This window comes from Oncorhynchus masou, chromosome 5 (genome assembly GCF_036934945.1).
Source record: "Oncorhynchus masou masou isolate Uvic2021 chromosome 5, UVic_Omas_1.1, whole genome shotgun sequence".
NCBI lineage: Eukaryota > Metazoa > Chordata > Actinopteri > Salmoniformes > Salmonidae > Oncorhynchus > Oncorhynchus masou.
In genome coordinates, this window is record NC_088216.1 from 32,465,953 (window position 1) to 32,484,571 (window position 18,619).

General features: G+C 41.8%; 2 protein-coding genes across 3 annotated transcripts; one reads left to right on the forward strand and one right to left on the reverse strand.

The window, feature by feature from the left end:
• Positions 1–4,285, reverse strand: pgap4 (post-GPI attachment to proteins GalNAc transferase 4). 2 transcript variants are annotated; one of them, XM_064965329.1, is made up of 2 exons: positions 4,047–4,285; positions 1–2,856 (listed from the first exon to the last, which is right to left on the reverse strand). In XM_064965329.1, exon 2 carries the CDS (start codon positions 2,391–2,393, stop codon positions 1,203–1,205), a length of 1,191 nt encoding a protein of 396 aa, XP_064821401.1. In that variant the 5' UTR covers positions 2,394–2,856; positions 4,047–4,285; the 3' UTR covers positions 1–1,202. The 2 variants fall into 2 exon arrangements, with proteins under 2 accessions (XP_064821401.1, XP_064821402.1); XM_064965330.1 differs by lacking the exon at positions 4,047–4,285 and adding an exon at positions 3,339–3,777.
• Positions 4,286–8,538: 4,253 nt separating this feature from the next.
• On the forward strand, positions 8,539–14,458 carry LOC135539445 (myelin and lymphocyte protein-like). The gene is made up of 4 exons (XM_064965331.1): positions 8,539–8,738; positions 10,123–10,290; positions 11,152–11,274; positions 13,776–14,458. The coding sequence occupies exons 1-4, from the start codon at positions 8,649–8,651 to the stop codon at positions 13,848–13,850; spliced, it is 456 nt and encodes a 151-aa protein (XP_064821403.1). The 5' UTR covers positions 8,539–8,648; the 3' UTR covers positions 13,851–14,458.
• The last annotated feature ends 4,161 nt before the right edge of the window (positions 14,459–18,619 follow it).

An 18,619-nucleotide genomic window follows, 5' to 3' on the forward strand; every position in this document is an offset into this window, starting at 1 on the left:
TTACATGATATGTATATTTTATTAGAAGTGTTAAGTGTACACAGTGTAGTATTCAAAACACAGAGAGTGATAAAACACACATGGATGCCAGTTATACAGTGTCTAAGGTCAACATGAGTGTACAAAACAGTAGGAACACCATAATATTGAGTTGCACCCCCTTTTGCCCTCATAACAGCCTCAATTCATCAGGGACTGGAATCTACAAGGTGTTGAAAGCATTCTACAGGGATGCTGGCCATGTTGACTCCAATGCTTCCCACAGTTGTCAGGATGTCCTTTGGATGGTGAATCATTCCTGATACAAACGGGAAACTGGAGCGTGAAAAACACAGCTGCGTTCACCTGGATTAACCTGGTCAGTCTATGTCATAGAAAGAGCACCTGTTCCTAACATTTTGTACACTCAGTGTACAGCATGTATGATGAAAGCACACAGCATCAAATCACTAAATAAACACTAAGGTTTAAAGAGTATATGTTAATATATTTAATTGTTTTTCTTTCAGACATTCAAAGTGTCAGACATTCAGTGTCACAGTCCAGCAATATTGCCATTATCCAATAGTTAAATGGTTAACCTATTAAATAGTTAACCTATTAAAGTTGTTAATCCTTTGACTATCATTAGCCTTAGTTCAACAACTACAGCAACACGTTTTGGTATTTTAAATGATACATCTCCTTTGAACCTTCAGGGGATATGCAGTACATGGTTATGCCAACATAGAACATACTGTATTCCAAAGTGTACCCAATGTGTGTGGAGTGTACCCAAATATTGCATAAGAGAAATAGATCTTGCCTACATGGGTTAAATAGATCAATTTACATGGGTATAAAATCTTACAGTAGGCTGGAGAGAGACCTTCAATATCCATCAAGGACTATCATTACAGGCACCATTGGTTGGATTTGGGTATATGTCAGGGATGCTAACATAGTGCTATGTATCCCTATGGAGCGTTAGGTAACCCTATATTGTGATATTCAGTCATATTTATCAAAGGATTGGAGTAAATTCCATTTCAATTCAGTTTACTTCCTGAGGTGAAATGGAATAGTCTCCAACCCTGATTAAATGGCACCCTATTCCCTACATGCATTACTTTTGACCAGAGCTCTATTGGCCCTAATAGTGCACTATATAGGGAATACAGTGCAATCTGGGACGCAGCCTCAAATCTCTTTTCAGTTGTTCCTCAAAGAAGTCTAGGTCTGGATGGGTTGGCCCTGACTGAGGAGAAAGCCCCGATGTGGGAGACCAGGTTGGGCTCTATGCTGTGCGCTCTCTCTCCGGTTATAGTCCGAGCCATCTGATACAGAACCATGTCCTTAGCATTGCCCTTGACGCAGAATGATCCATCCAGGTACTCCGCCGCCCTGAGGGATGAGTTACCCGGAAACAGCATGGCAGGTGTGCAGCACTCGGTCGCCGGGGACACGGCGTAGAGCTGCGGCGAGAAGCGCCGTACCTCGAGTAGGTAATGCCGACCGGCCAGCTCTACGGCGACCATGATGTACAAAGTGAGGAAGAGGAGGTGGGTGGTGGAGAGGGAGAAAGAGAAAGGTGTACCGTGACTAAGGATTAGGAGGAGTGCGGTAGCCCCGACTAGTCCAAGTCCCACCCATTCCAGGATGCGGTAGGGTTCAGGGTTCCAGTAGCGCTGCAGCCTCTCCGGGTGGTAGAGCTTGACGTAGAGGGTGTGGAGGGCGAAGCGCCGCGAGAGCAAATCTTGGATCACGGCAAAGAAGTCCGCCCTGGGTAATGCGTCGTCCTCAAGGACCATCAAGTTTTTGGGGCTTGCCAGCTCCCATCCTTTGCGCAGACAGTAGACGTAGTCCCTCTTCTCCCTCTCAAAGGTGTTGACGTGAGCCTGGTTCTTCCACTGCTCCTCCAGGGACCTCCGCACCACCAAGAACTGGCTCTCCAGTAGCGCTGCATCCTCGTTGTCCAGGGGACCGCTTTCCACATCACACACCAGCACTTCTGCGCAACGCCGCCCCTCGCCGCATCCTCTCAGGAGGGAAACCAGCCGCTGCATCACTTGAAGCAGGTAGTGAAATTCCTTGCCCTCCGTTCGCCTGGCCGTTACCACAGTGATCAACAGCTCGGATCCCTTGACAATGTTGGAAAAGCCAGCCGACCCAGTGGTAGACCGTGATGCTTCCCAGAATTCCAAAGCCTCCTGCCCTCTCTCGTAGCTCTCCGCTAGAAACTGATCGCTCATGTCATTCAAGTACATCGATTTAATGTAGTAGTAGGAATAGAGTAGCCTGTGGCAGCACAACGGCAGTACGATGCCAAACGTTATGATACACAAAACTAGTCCTTGGGCAACAGGGCTGGACCACCGTAAATGCTGGCTCACCAGAGCTTTCCATCGAGGCATTGGTAAAGATGAGTATTGTAGTGTTGAGTAAAAAGAAAAAGTAGAAAAAAGATTCAGGTCTCAATAATAATTTAACAAACCTTATGTAAAAGGGGATATTTAATCTGAGCTGTTTGCAATGTTAGGGTTTGGCAACGCCTTCATACAACTGTTAATTTCCAGGTTGGCTGTGTGAAAGAGTTGTGGTGGCTAAAGGCGAACTAGTGTAGTGAAAACTGATGTCAAAGCAACCAGACCGGAACAGCAAAAATACAATGCTTTGCGTACAAAGCTTTTATGGTTGCTTTTCATAGCTTTATCCTCCAGCAAAATGTGTACAAAAATGGATATCCACGTTTGATATTGTCCAAGTATCTCTGGCCAAGGAAAAGCCAATTAAAGTCTCCAACTGTAGACCATCTACAAACACTGCTGCTACCTGCAGCATTCCACGGTTCCATTAGATCCCATGTTCCAGGAGAAACTATGAAAAAAAAGAATGTTATTAATTTTGCTCAGGCTATTCAAATTGGGAGGCACACCCAAATAACATGAATAGCCAGGTGTAGACTGTACCCAAAGCTTCAACTACTGTACGGCAACATTAACTATTTAATTAAATGTCACGTCTGACTTTATATAGTCCGTTATTTTGAGGTATCCTATCGCTGTGTGTGAACCAGTACAATTACAACGAATTACAAATTGGTTTGATTGTACATTTTAAGATTATATCGGTAACAAGCGAGTTAGTGCCCCACGTTACCTGGCTATTGCTACAGCACACCGTTGTGCATAATCGGGTCAACATGCAGAGAATAGAATGATCAACATAAGCCCATTTACATTACTAAATAGGCTACTGTGCTGTCCAGGAAAAAAATAGCAGCAAAATATTAAACATCTATTTTCCTTAGTCTATACTGCGTTAGATATATGGTTGAAGCAACAAATAAACAGTCTCACCATAACTTCCAATGTGGTAACATAGTTGCTACATGGCTGCCGTAGCTAGAATCAAGGGTTATGTTTCAAAATGCGCACTTAAGTTCTGCATTTTAAATGGTGATCTTCCAACAACACCTGATGCCCGGTTTACATCGTAACGTATATCTTTACGTCGTTTTCACGGAGTCTTGCCCGGCTACTGAATAAGACTAGTCACAGATTGAACAATGAGACAGATATCGCTAGCTTGTACTTGGCTCTGCCCACTAGGATGCATTTGTTTCCATTGCAAAGGACAGGATGTGGTCTATCTTGGGTTAGTTAAAACGTCTCTGGTGTAGTCTTAGTAAAAGTCGCAAAATGGAGGAGAGCCTGTCTCTCGTCAGAGATTGAATTTATTTTGGGATATTGCAAAATATGACCCTTTCGTTCAAGAAACAGGACAAATATATATAGCTTGAGGTTATAAAACATGTTTAATTTTTCCCTCAACAAGTTTCTCTACCTTTATACGAAGTCAAAATAGTTTGCACTGCAGATCAGCTAACTGTTACCAGCAGCTAGCTAAAGGAAGGCTAGGTTGAAGATAACATTGTAGCTAGCAAGATCCACCTAATAATTATAATTAAAATACAAACGTCATTATCACAATACACTTAAAATGGGAGGCCATACAATATAATTGTATTGTGTATTATTCAACAATACTATTAAAATAGTACTCACTTTAAAGAATGGGTAATTGTTCACAACAAGTTGCTAGCTATCCCATAAAGCCATTTCCTAAAACCACATATTTCCATCTCCTGTGGTTTGGTAACTTCATGTTCGTCGACGGACTCTGGATTGAAGACGAGGACAAGTTTGAAAAATATCAAAATATGCGCTGTTCGTATCGCAACGGATGGTTCAAACCGCAAGGGGATGTCCCAATTGAAATGCATGACATCCGACGTAACGTAACGGAGTGCATATGGTTTTGGGTACGTGAACGAGGCTTCAGAGAGCATACTGTCTGGTATGGGAGACGTTGAGGGGAGAACGCAGAGCGCTTAAAATATTTTACTTATCCGTTCCATATGTATTGAATTAAAAATAAAACAAATCGTGAACATTAAAAATAAAGTTAAGAATGTTAACAGTATATTTTCGAGGACGGGTGAAATAATGGATGTTGAAATCAAAAACCAAACAATTGACAGCAAACTGTAAACAAAAATAAGACAAAGGCAAAATCCCCAAATTTGTAAAATAAAATAGAAAAAAGCCTGTCTATCATGTTCATCGATTGGGCAAAGACGAACCCTCACTCCAAAAACTAGCGAACCAATGGAGACTCATTGTCTACGCCTCCCTCTAAATCCCGCCCTTCACGGAAAAATAATGCTAAAACTCGCAATCGAAAAGACTGGCAGTGAAAGCAAAGAAACAGACATAAAGGCAAAAATACTAGTAGCGTAACCAAAAGGTAGCACATGCAGGCAAGAGCGTAGGCTAAATGCATTTCAAAAGGATTGGTTGCTGGGAAAGAATTTGCATTCATTTGGCATTAGTTTTGCATTCATTTTGTATTCGTTTAAAAAAAATTGTAATCATTTGTCATAGATATTTGCTTTCGCTTTAAAATTATTTGTTTACAAGTTTGGGGGTTTTGATGTCTTATTTTGTTTACAATTCTATACATTTTGCTTTCAATTGTTTGGTTTCTGATTTCAACATCCATTATTTCACCCGTCCTCGAAAATATAATATACATTCTCAACTTTATTTTTCATGTTCACAATTTATTTTGTTTTGAATTCAATACATATGGTGTGAAATTGACCCCATACAAGTCGCCCTAACAATGGGAGTCGTGCAAAAAAGCAGCAAGGTGGGCTGTCTAGCTCCCGCCTATCCTTTCTTTGGATTGGTGGATACTTAAGTAATAATGCCTGAGAAGCCGTTGTTTGGCACGGTGTTATTAATTTTTTATTTAACCTTTAACTAGGCAAGTCAGTTAAGTCCAATTTCTTATTTACAATGACGGCCTACCAAAAGGCCTCCTGTGGGGATGGGGCTGGGATTACAAAAATGTAATAAAACATAAATATAGGACAAAACACACATCACAACAAGAGAGACAACACTCCATAAAGAGAGACCTAAGATAACAACAGAGCAAGGCAGCAACACATGACAACACAGAATGGTAGCAACACAACATGGTAGCAACACAAAACATGGTACAAACATTATTGGGCACAGACAACAGCACAAAGGGCAAGAAGGTAGAGACAACAATACATCACACAAAGCCTCCAGAACAGTCAGTAAGAGTGTCCATGATTGAGTCTTTGAATGAAGAGATTGAGATTGAACTGTCCAGTTTGAGTGTTTGTTGCAGCTCATTCCAGTCACTAGCTGCAGTGAACTGAAAAGAGGTGCAACCCATGGATGTGTGTGCTTTGGTGACCTTTAACAGAATTTGACTGGCAGAACGGGTGTTGTATGTGGAGGACGAGGGTTGCAGTAGGTATCTCAGATATGGGGGAGTGAGGCCTAAGAGGGTTTTACAAATAAGCATCAACCAATGGGTCTTGCGACGGGTATACAGAGATGACCAGTTTACAGAGGACAATAGAGTGCAGTGATGTGTTCTATAAGTAGCATTGGTGGCAAATCTGATGGCCGAATGGTAAAAAAAAAAGTTTTTATTTATTTTACCAGGCAGGTCAGTTAAGAACAAATTCTTATTTTCAATGACAGCCTGGGAACAGTGGGTTAACTGCCTGTTCAGGGGCAGAACGACAGATTTTTACCTTGTCAGCTCAGGGGTTTGAACTTGCAACCTTCTGGTTACTAGACCAATGCTCTAACCACCAGGCTACCCTGCCGCCCCAGGATATATTCAATACCATAAACCCACAGCCACCATGGGGCACTCTATTCGCAACGTTGACAGCAAACCGCTCACCCACACGACGCCATACCCATGGTCTGCAGGTGAGGACAGTTGGAAGTACAGCCAAATTCTCTAAAATGACATTGGAGGTGGCTTATGTTAGAGAAATTAACATTCAATACCCTGAAAACAGCTCTGGTGGACAATCCTGCAGTCAGCATGCCAATTGCAAGCTCCCACAAAACTTGAGACATCTGTGGCATTGTGTTGGGTGACATTTTAAAGTGGCCTTTTTATTGTTCCCCGCACAAGGTGCACTTGTGTAATGATCATGCTGACGACTTACTGGAGAGAATAGGTAGAGCTCATTACATCACGCCGATGGGCCTGTTCCAGTTGAAGGTCATGCCGTTTGGCCTTCATGGGGCCCATGCGACTTTCCAGAGGCTGATGGAGAAGAACCTCCAGGACTGTGACGATTACTGTGCTGCTTACTTGGATGATGTGGTGATCTACAGCCACTCCTGGGAGGAGCACATACAGCATCTTTGCAGAGTCCTGGGGAAGATCCATGATGCATGGGGCGTTCTACTTATATCATTACACTCGTAACAACTTAAGCATTACAAAACTTCTATTCGATCAAATAAACCTCACGTACCACATAAGCCATTCATTCTCATGGACGTCCACACAACTCCTTGCTTGGTAGGTGAAACAACGAAGCGCCGCTTCCTGCTGGCCGGAGTTGAGACTCTCCCGCTCTGAAGAAGCCAACAATTTACCATAAGGCTTGAACAAGATGGGACAATTCTTAAGTAAGCTAAAAAAATCCACTAGGTGGCAATGTATACCCAGGGCATGTTATGAAAGCATTTCTATGTGTTCTTCATGGACGCAAATGAGAGGATGGCTAGCTATACATGTTGTGCTGACTTTAAAATAGGTTGCAATAGGTTTAACAGTGACCATTGGTTGTCAACGACTTGTGTCACTCATAATTTTCTGTACATGGGAGGGTCACAACATTATTTATTTTATTTAACCTTTATTTAAGTAGAACATTCTTATTTACAATGATGTCCTGAAAACAAAAGTTCAAGCCACCTTCTCTCATCACATTCACACAACCATACATGAGTAAGGGGGTGTTTGCACATCAAATTATATTTGTATTACCAGTTTAAAATGTTCCATAAGACAAAACATAGCACTGTCATAAAGGTGCCAGGTAAGTTATATCCTTTTCCCACTACTGGGCTGAGCCAAGTTGAACTGTACTGGGTTAGCCTGGTTCTGCCTCCACCATAGTCACTGTAGAACTGAGCTGGGTCGGCATGATAGTGTGAAAGGATAATAGTTCCCTCAAACAACATATTTGTCACTTGGAGAGTGGCGTGCCTGGAGACGTTGGTGTGTTGTGTCTCGTCTGGAGACATGTCCATACAAACATCACACACATGCACTCAGGCTTCGTCCCAATTGGCACCCTATTCCCTATGGTGAACAACATTTGTTCAGAGCCGTATGGGCCCTGTTCAAAAGTAGTGCACTAAATAGGGACAGGGTTATATTTGGGACACACTTTACTGTTACTGTGTCACCAGATCTCAACCCAACATTTATGGGAGATTCTGGAGCTGTGCATGAGACAGCGTTTTCGGGAAAAAAAACACCAAATGATGGAATTTCTCGTGGAATTATGATGGGGCATCCCTCCAAGCGCATTGACGCTGTTCTGGTGGCCAAAGCGCTCTATGTTGATATTTCCTTTATTTTGGCAGTTATGACATGATAAATTGAAAAACTGCACTTTAATTTATCTTAATTGTCCTAGTAGACTAATCGGACCACATATTCCTCTGAGAAAAATAAAGTTATTGTATTCTATTCTATTGAAAAAAAGTCTGAATAGAACGGAATTTAGTTTTTCACGAACTGCCCGTTTTATAGGCAATAAGTACGTCTTTCTGTGGATAACTGACTAATTAGATCAGGCATTTGAACTTTTTTTAGGACAATTGTCTCATTCTCACACAATGACTAAAGCATCTATTGTAAAAAAAATCGATCTTGAGTTTTAAAATCAAGAGTTGATCACTTATTGCTCACTCGTGTTAATTTGGCAAAGGCTCACTTCGAGGGTGAGTTTGTCAACAGTTGGGTGTGACGAATGAGTCAACTTGAAAAAAATGTATAGCGCGGCTTCTACAAGTTCAGACAAACTTCTTGAATATATAATTGATATGACTAATTGGGTAGGTTAGCCTACAATTCACGTACAGGTAAACTACAAAACTGGTCTTTATTTGATCGGGTGTGACAGTTAGGTATCGGGATGGGAAGACAGGTTATTCAAGTTTGCACCTCTCTTAAAACGGGCACCTGCACTTGTTCTACCATTACTACATTTGAGGTGCGCAAAACCCCGAAGGAGAGCAACCATGGCATCAACTACAACCACTATGGGAAATTTACCCAGTGGATTCGGAATATGCACAACTATTCCAGACATTCTATACCTACCGGAGCTTGTGAGTTACAATTGTTTACTGTTTTTGCTAGGTATATATTGTACACACACTTGATAGTATTTTAATGACGTCAATTGACGCACTTCCCATGGTCGTGCACCTGTAGAACCTTTTTACGTGTGTTCCAATTTTCGACAAAATGTTTCCTCTACCCGCTGGGCACAGACGTAAATTCAACGTCTATTCCACGTTGCCGTAATTTCATTTAAATTATGTGGAAACAACGTTGATCGAACCAGTGTTGCCAGTGGGTAGGAATGTTTGGCTGGGTCTACACAGGCAGCACAATTCTGATAACTTTTTTAGCTAATTGATCTTTTGACCAATCACATGATATCTTATTCAGAGCTGATCTGATTGGTCCAATGACCAATACATGAAAAGAATTGGGCTGCTTGTGTAAATTCAGCACACTTTGCTCTTATGATTTGTGGAGGAACATAGCCTTTATGTATGGACTGTATGGGGTGTGCCTTTTCTACAAGTCATCATTCAGTAAAACACTTATTTGATATAATGGAAAATGCAGGTTGTTTTTAGAAGAAGCATGCGCCTTGCACTTATGACTATGTGTACTACTTCTACTGAATCATCACATCTAGTGTAGAAAGTGTGTGAAATTTCAAGATGTCCGTGTATTAGTTTGTAGACATTTCACAATCACCCCAAGTATCCACATTCATGCTGATGAACAAGACAGGTGGATTCTGACACACCCTTATTTTGCATTCCCAGGCAACAGATTGATTGTCAGGGTGGAGTAACAGAAAGGGTGTGACTTGATGAAAAACAACTAATTGTACCTTTCATAAATTGTATGTCATAGAGATTAGGGAAGGGCAGGCCATTGTTGGTTTTCTAAGGTATGTCTGGTAAATGATAATCTGTTTACTTCACTGTTATATAATTGATTACAACAATTGAATAAGTGCTATTACAGTAGTGTAGTTTTAGCTTCAGCAATGCCAATTTTGTTTTCTCCCCAAACTCCCTAATAGCACCAAATTTGTTTCTTGGGTGTCATATCTGAAAGGTTTTCCTTTCAATATTTCAGTCCCCCCCCCAAAAAAAACTGCAGACTCCAACATTTTTAAAACCAATGAAACAAAATAATTGCAGGAATACATTGTATCTCTTACTACCCCACTTGATGTTCCACTGAAAATACAACCAAACATGATTTTTCCACTTACCCTGACTGTAGGGGATTCCCCACATGTTTTTGGAATATGCTGTATATTGTTCTCAATATTTGAAATTCATATTTCATTTAGAGTATTACCATAGGTGCAAGTCTAATTAAGTGGAACAATTGACTTCTTCTTTCAATTTTAATTGAATGGACCATTAAAACCATTTACTCTACTGCAATGCATTGTTTCAGGTCTTTGGAGGTCTGGTATGGATCCTGGTGGCATGTACACTGGTGGATCCCGCCAACCCACAGGGCTGGGTGATGTTCGTGTCCGTCTTCTGTTTCACCATGACCTTCATCTGGATGTGCATGTTTGCCTTCGGAGTGCATCGCAACAGCGGGGGATGGGCAGCTGCTGTGAGTCTTTCCTGTTTTTTGGGGGATGGGGGGGGGGGAGCACCATGGACCAACCAGACGAAGGAACTTTTCACAATGAATTAGACAGGAACCTGTCTTTGTCGAAATAAATGTATTTGTACTTAATAAGAATTACATGATAGTTGGCATACTAGACAGAGAAGGAAAAGCAGTATGAGTATGAAATCAAATTTATTTTACTAGGCGACTCAGTTGACTAATTCTTATTTTCAATGTCCGCCTAGGAACAGTGGGTGAACTGCCTTGTTCAGGGGCAGAACAACATATTTTTACCTAGTCAGCTCTGGGATTTAATCTTGCAACTTTTGGTTACTAGTCCAACGCTCTAACCACTACGCTACCTGGCGCCCCAGTTATGACGGCTCTCTTTGGAGGAGGTCCACTATATTCAACAGTCATCATCGCCATTGATAATAAATATATGTATGTATTGATGATAAGTGTACTTCTTCAGAAAATACTAGATCTCATACGTTATAAGGCAGTGTTTCCCAATCCATTCCTAGCGGACTCCCCAGGGTGTATCTATTTTAGATTCCATCACTAACACACCTGATTCAACTAATCAAAGGCGTGGTGATTAGTTGAATCAGGTGTGCTAGTGCTGGGCCAGAACTAAAATGTACACACCCTGGAGGCTGGCCAGAAATGGATTGGGAAAAACTGGTCTAAGGAAAATAAATGTACCGCTGGCTCAAGCAGACGTCACCCATGCCCATGCTCTTGGCTGTAAGATAACCTTCTGCATTGTTGGTTAAGTTTCACCCCAGATCTTTTTCCATCATCCAGTCAAACGCTGTGAAAATAATTTCCTCGTCCTTCCCTTTCTATCCCACACAGGACTTTGCATACCACGGCATAGCAGCTTTCTTCTACCTCAGTGCCTCAGTGGCTCTCGCCAAAGTGACCCTGGATAAGAACAGTGGACTCCTCTTTAACTATCGACTTGACATTTCTGCAGTGGTAAGTCTTCCATAACAGCAAATCATAGGAAATGTATAGGGAAGCCAAAAACAATCTAAAATGTTCACGTCTTTCTCACTGTAACAGTTCCTATACAGCTTAGTATCAAATATCGTCCATTAGTTTCGCTGCCCCTGACTAGTTTCCCCAGTCCCTGCTGCTGAAAAACATCCCCACAACATGATGCTGCTACCACCATGCTTCAATGTAGGGATGGTGCCAGGTTTCCTCCAGACTTGGCATTCAGGTCTTGTTTTCATCAGACCAGAGAATCTTGCTTCTCATGGTCTGAGTCTTTATGTGCCTTTTGGCAAACTCCAAGCGGGCTTTCATGTGCCTTTTACTGAGGAGTGCCTTCCATCTGTCCACTTTATCATAAAGGCCTGATTGGTGAAATGCTGCGGAGATGGTTGTCATTCTGGAAGGTTCTCCCATCTCCACAGAGGAACACTGGAGCTCTGTGAGTCAGTGACTATCAGGTTCTTGGTCACCTCACCAACCAAGGCCCTTCACACTCGATTTCTCAGTTTGGCAGGGTGGCCAGCTGTAGGAATCTTGGTAGTTCTTCCATTTAAGAATGGAGGCCGCTGTGTTCTTGGGGACCTTCAATGCATTGGTACCTTCCCCAGGTCTGTGCCTCAACACAATCCTCTCTCGGACGGACAATTCCTTCGACCCCATGGCTTGGTTTTTGCTTTGACATACACTGTCAACTGTGGGACCTTATATAGACAGGTGTGTGCCTTTCCAAATTATGTCCAATCAAGTTGAAGAACCATCTCAAGGATGATCAATGGAAACAGGATGCTTGGGCTTTGCGGTGGCCACTCTGGTTTGTGTCCTCAGTAGAACTGTGTCGCCGTAACCAAGTAGTCACATATTGTTCTGGGTTCCACTGCACAAGAGGTGGTACATGGAGTTTTGTGAACATCAAGGCAGATACACAATGAATTTGGTGTGATAAGGTTCATGTGGCTGAACCCCCTCTCACACTCAGCCGAGGTGCAGATTTGTTTTTAAAGTGGTCAAGCCTCCGATGGGCCTCTCCAGTGCACAGACTGTATCCTACAGTTCCTCATCATTCTCGCCACCGCCAGAGAGAAGACAGGGAAGAAACCACCATTTAGCTACCTCTAGACTGCTATAAATATGTATTTGGTTTACATGAAAAACTATTGAATAACAGTTTTATTGGTAATCAAATAGAATTTATCAGAATACATTTTCCAGAAATAGATTTACCAGCTCTCTGTATTCTCAAATCAAAAAAAAGTGAGGGAGCACTGGTCCCCTGTGCTCTGGCAGCACTACACCCCTGGTGCCAGACTCCCAGGCCATCTGTTCAGTAGATCCAGCAACATGCCTCAATCCAAAAAGAATGGGTAAAAAGCACCATGTATTTTAAAGGTTTTATTCTGTGCTTATTTTTCCACTATGCATATTAGTTTGAGGAATATAGCTGGATCTCCACAACAGATATGTGGGGTGGATTCATTTGACTCCTGAAAACGAGTGTTATGTCCCTAAATCATAATTTGTCAGATGTTTTCACGACTCAAAAGGGGTCTGGGTTCGAGTTGAGTCCGTAATCCACACCATTCGTTATGGACACCTTCCTAATATTGAGTAGCACCGCCCTATTTGCATCCAGAACAGCCTCAATCCATCGGGGCGTGGACACTACAAGGTGTTGAAAGTGTTCCACAGGGATGCTGGCCCATGTTGACTCCAATGCTTCCCACAATTGTGTCAAGTTGGCTGCATGTCCTTTGGATGGTGGACGGGAAACTTTTGAGCGTGAAAAAACCAGCAGTGTTGCATTTCTTGACACAAACCGGTGAGCCGTTTTGTCTCAGTTGTCTCTAGGCTTAAAAATCCTTCTTTACCTGTCTCCTCCCCTTCATCTACACTGATTTGAAGTGGACTTAACAAGTGACATCAATGAAGGATCATAGCTTTCACCTGGTCAGTCGATGTCATGGAAAGAGCAGGTGGTCTTAATGTTTTGTACACTCAATGCATTAGGGGGTCTCAATCCCAAAGTAAAAGGAATGATTGAAAGGATTTCATCCTCTTTAATTAGTTACAGCTTCGACCACAGAATAAATTCCTGTTACATAAATATTATTTTAACTATAATTGTGCACTCCTAAATTGGAGTAATGCGTGCACTCCGTTTCTGCTTCAACTCATTTTGGTACTCTTTCTTATTCGTAGGGATTGTGGGCGTTCAACTGTCTAACAGTAGGCTAGATATGTACTGAGTTCCCCAAACTTGTGCCTATTCATTGTGTGTTTGTTACCCATCCAAAGGTGGAAGATATTGTTGCGATTTCAATCAAACACCTACTGACCTTGTCAAGGAGTTCAGATCTCTTGGCCTAACGGCTAAGGTGTTGGGTTGACAGTCACTGGACCAGAGTTTGAGTCCCAGTTGAATATCTTTATCTGTTCAATGTCACCCCCGGTTGTTGCTGATTTATATGTTCTTACTCTCCCAGGTGTTCTCTTACGTGGCCACACTCCTCTACTTCATCCACACCATCTTTTCGGCCATCAGGTGGAAGTCCTTCTAAACTAGAACGATGCTAAAGGCCTCAGTCAAAGATGTCTTAAATCTACCATTTGAAACCATGGAGGGCTGTGGTGTACTGTACTGCATGGCCTATACCCTGAGGTAAAGAAGAAATCTACCTGCTCTGCATCCCAATTCTCTATCATTCTCCTAAAGTGTGCACTCCACCCTACATATTCAAAAGCAAATGATTGGTTACATGATTGCTTACATGGTTTAGTCTAGAGGGAATGGCCATCATAGGCCTACATGTCCTTTCTTTTTAAATCCATGAAGGGAATGAACATATGCACACTTCGGGTAGAGAATTGGGATGCAGAACCAGATCCCTCTTGGAGGACTAACCATACGAAAGCAAACCTATAATTAAAAAGTAATGATGGGCTACTAAGTCAATTATTACAGTTACAGTTAATTTTTTATTTTACAATTTTTTACTTTTATATTTTTTTCAATGAATCTACCACATTTTATTGAACAAACCAGAAATGTAAAATGTAATGAAATGTTTGCTTTTTATATGCTTTGCTACTGATAGCATTTCTGTAAAATGTTGATCTTAATGGATCCAAGTACTGTTACGTTCTAATAAAGGTGTTATGAAACATTGTAAGCCTACAGCAGGACACATTAGTGATAATAGCTAATTGTCTTTAATTTAGATAGCTCTTTTCAATGACCCAAAGTGTTTGTAGCCTCATAGACTGGTTACCCATTTTATTGTTTGGTCTATCTCTAGTTTCGGAGTTGACAGCTGTTAACGACAAATTAGGGTCGTGTTTCACCTCCAACAGGGTTCCATTTCAAGCCACGGGGGTAATGTCTGATATTGACACTTATGCATTTTTCATCAGGCACAGTGTTAGATGAATCAAGAACGCAGCTTCATTCTAATCTCCCTTTCCCCTAAGAGTCCATTTTGTCAAGTCAGAGGACCTAACAAAAGGGTCACGGATCTCTGGGACACGAAATGTACATTAACCTGTATATTGCAGTGGTGGTTTTGTTGTATTGTGTGTCACACGTATCAGGTGCATTCTTATCTCTCTTAACAATCTTATCTCTCTGGTCCTCCCCATTTCTAATAACAGGTACACCACACCACCTAGGACTGTTTCCCACTGCAAGGCACTGGTATATGCAGTCAGAGTGAGACAGGTGTCATTACCTAAGAAAGAATAACATTATTCACAAACATATTACATCAGCAATATCATTTGGTGACATTTACTACGGTAGTGTAACATATTGGATTTCAAAGTGTGACATACGCCCACTGATAAAGGTCAACACATTCACAAAATTAAGTAATAACATAGGATTTTATTTTGAATTTTTGAACCTGGAACTTGTTAAATTACATTGTGTACACTTGCAAATCTTGTAACACTATTGTGTCAAAGACAAGTGGCTGTGGAACAAGAATCGGTGCTAAGTAGTGTTTTAGTCTAGATACAATCAGGTGGGGATCAGTATCTTTCTGTAAGAAGGCGGGGTGACTCATGGCCGGCTCTAGTATGAAACCAGAATAACTTGAATCTGAATCCCCTGGCAGAGGGCGTAAATAAAGTTAGGCCAGGGGCAGGGTGGCTGGGACACACATGTCATTAGGACCCATTGGAACAGGCATGCCACACACACACACACGCACACACACATTTTTGAGTGGGCAGTAACTACTCCCATCAGAGGTTAAGGAAATTAAAATCTCCATATGACTTGTTCATATTCTACACCATGACTTAGCATTGCTATTTGGCTGAAATGTTGACTTTACTGATTGTATACCCATGAAACATACAGGTTAACTTAAATACAGTGAATCAGAGAACTAGAAATGGTGAAATACAATGAAAATGTATAACCATTGCTACTAGATTTAATACTTCCATCCATTTATGACTCATTAATTTATTTTATCCATATGATAGACAGGTTCATTTACATAAAGTGTGTCAGAGGACTAGAAATGGTGAAATACAGTGAAAAACAGTATTTAAATGAATCATCACTTAATGTACAATAAGTGAACCACACACAAGGCATTGCTTCATCTGTCATGAAATGTTGTTATTGATATATTAAATCTTGTAAAATAACCCTCAAGCACCACCATGTGTTCGCCCATCCACATTACATGAAAAAACAGACTCCGAGGAGAACTCGGCTTTGGGATTAGGTGAGTAAGCACATTAAGCCACACACATTTTTTTTTATTTTTTTTATTTCACCTTTATTTAATCAGGTAGGCCAGTTGAGAACAAGTTCTAATTTACAACTGTAACCTGGCCAAGATAAAGCAAAGCAGTGTGACAAAAACAACACAGAGTTATGTGTACATACTGTATATAGCCACCACTTCCACAAGCTTTGTAAAGGGAGAGATTGAATGGATGCCAGTGTAACATTTGACTTAATTGTTCATTTGCTAATTATTTTGGTTAAAAACAAATGTTTATAGAGAAATGTAAACAGAATCTACTCTTCCAATTATATTTGTTACTTTAGAGGTCATTCAGGTCAAGAATGCACCAAAGCCTCAAAAACAAAAGACAAATTAGAGAATTAAAAGTCATGAAAGGCTACAATGAACATGTCAGTACAGTCACATTTTGAAACAGATGCATTTGAAAAGAATATGCTCTGTGCTCCCCTCCCAAAAATATTTGATTTATCGACTCCTTCCGGCACTGGAAACAAACCACCAGCTATTCCCAAAATATCTTTGGTGTCCAGAGAGTCAGTAGACAGGCTACAGTGGTTTGCGCCAGTGGGCGACTGAAGATGAACTATATGAGCACGGACATTTGTGCGATGTCATCTGCTGTGATGTAACGCCACATGAATACAAATGTACCCTCCCCTCCCAGTTTTAGATGTACCGTCTCACACTGTCATTCGGTGAGAGTTCTGAGGCGCTACACCTGACAGCTGTATTTTATCATTTAATGAGATGTAATATATATATATACAAAGGTTTGTGGACACCCCTTCCATTAGTGGATATGACTGTTTCAGCGACACCAGTTGCCTACAGGGGTATTAAATCGAGCACACAACCATGCAATCTTCATAGACAAATATGAATTCCAAATGTCAGTGGAATTGCCTTACTGAAGAGCCCAGTAACTTTCAAAGTAGCACTGTAATAGGATGCACATTTCCTGCAAGTCAGTTCCTCAAATTTCTACCCTGCTGGAGCTGCTGCGGTCATCTGTAAGTGTTGTTAATGTGAAGTGGCAATGTCTAGGAGCAACAATGGCTCAGCCACGAAGTGGTAGGCCACACAAGCTCACAGAACTGGACCGCAGAATGCTGAAGCGCCTAGCACATTAAAATCGTCTGTCCTCAGTTGCAACACTCACTACCAAGTTTCAAATTGTCTCTGGAAGCAACATCAGCACAAGAACTGTTCGTCGGGAGCTTCATGAAATGGGTTTCCATGGCCGAGCAGCCGCACACAAGCCTAGGATCACCATGCGCAATCCCAAGCGTCAGCTGGAGTGGTGTTAAGCTTGCCGCCATTTACCTGGAGCAGTGGAAAAGCGTTCTCTGGAGTGATGAATCACGCTTGACCATCTGGCAGTCCGACAGACGAATCTGGGTTTGGTGGATGCCAGGAGAATGCCAACTGTAAAGTTTGGCAGAGGAGGAATAATGGTCTGGGGCTGTTTTTTTATGGTTGGGGCTAGGCCCCTTAGTTCCAGTGAAGGGAAATCTTGAAGTTACAGCATACAATGACATTCTAGACATGTCAGTGCTTCCAACCTTCAGCAAGACTATGCCCCTGTGCACAAAGCAAGGTCCATACAGAAATGGTTTGTTGAGATCGGTGTGGAAGAACTTGATTGGGCGCACATAACTCTTACCTCAACACCATCGAACACCTTCGGGATGAATTGGAACGCTGACTGCAAGCCAGGCCTAATCACCCAACATCAGTGGAACAGTGGAAAGCCTCCCAGAATAATGGAGGCTGTTAAAGCAGCAAAGGGGGGACCATATGAATGCCCATCATTTTGGAATGAGATGTTTGACGAGCAGGTGTCCACATACTTTGGTCATGTAGTGTATATCAACCCTAAATTGAGAATGTTGCCCATTGATACCATTGTAATTCATTATTGCACACAGTTTGGCAATATCAGAAATGAACTTGGACCCAGGGTTTTCAGTTATTGTAGAGCTTGTAATTAAATATTAATCGCTCACATACATTCGAGAGAGAAAGAGAGACAGCTGCATGTGAGCTCTCACACTTTTCAACATTTTTTTTACAAAAGGATAGATTTGGAGTTATATAAACTTAGATTTTTCGGCAGGGGCGTATGCAGGATGCTACCCTCCACAGCATGTTCTTCATTCCAGATCAAAACTCCAAACCTACAACCTAATTTTGGCCAAAATTAACCAGAGAGATTGCTGCTACCAAGGTTTCCTTTTCTCTAAGCTATACAGAGGGTGCTCTAACAAACAAACAGCAGAGACCTGAGGACAGCATCCAACCTGGAACTGAGTAAGTAGTGTTTGATCTGATAAAACACATTTATTTGATGCCCCCTCCTGCTGTTCAGAGATCATCCACTGGCATTTTCTACAAGAAATCTGTCTCCAGAAATAAAAGCTTCTCCCAAGTTCGTGTGACATCTACTGCCGTTGCCTGCTGCACTGCTGCTTGGATTCCACCTGGCGATCTGTTCACCGTCTGCCCTGTCCTGTCTCCACATGTCTGGTACTACACACTCCCCCTTCTGTCCTGAGCTTTCACTT

Bases quoted from the DNA above. Each gene is read 5' to 3' on its own strand.
- pgap4 (XM_064965329.1), bottom strand. From the start codon at position 2,393: ATGCCTCGATGGAAAGCTCTGGTGAGCCAGCATTTACGGTGGTCCAGC.
- LOC135539445 (XM_064965331.1), top strand. From the start codon at position 8,649: ATGGCATCAACTACAACCACTATGGGAAATTTACCCAGTGGATTCGGA. The intron at 8,739-10,122 runs GTGAGTTACAAT...GCATTGTTTCAG, and splicing joins TTCTATACCTACCGGAGCTT to GTCTTTGGAGGTCTGGTATG. The intron at 10,291-11,151 runs GTGAGTCTTTCC...TATCCCACACAG, and splicing joins GCGGGGGATGGGCAGCTGCT to GACTTTGCATACCACGGCAT.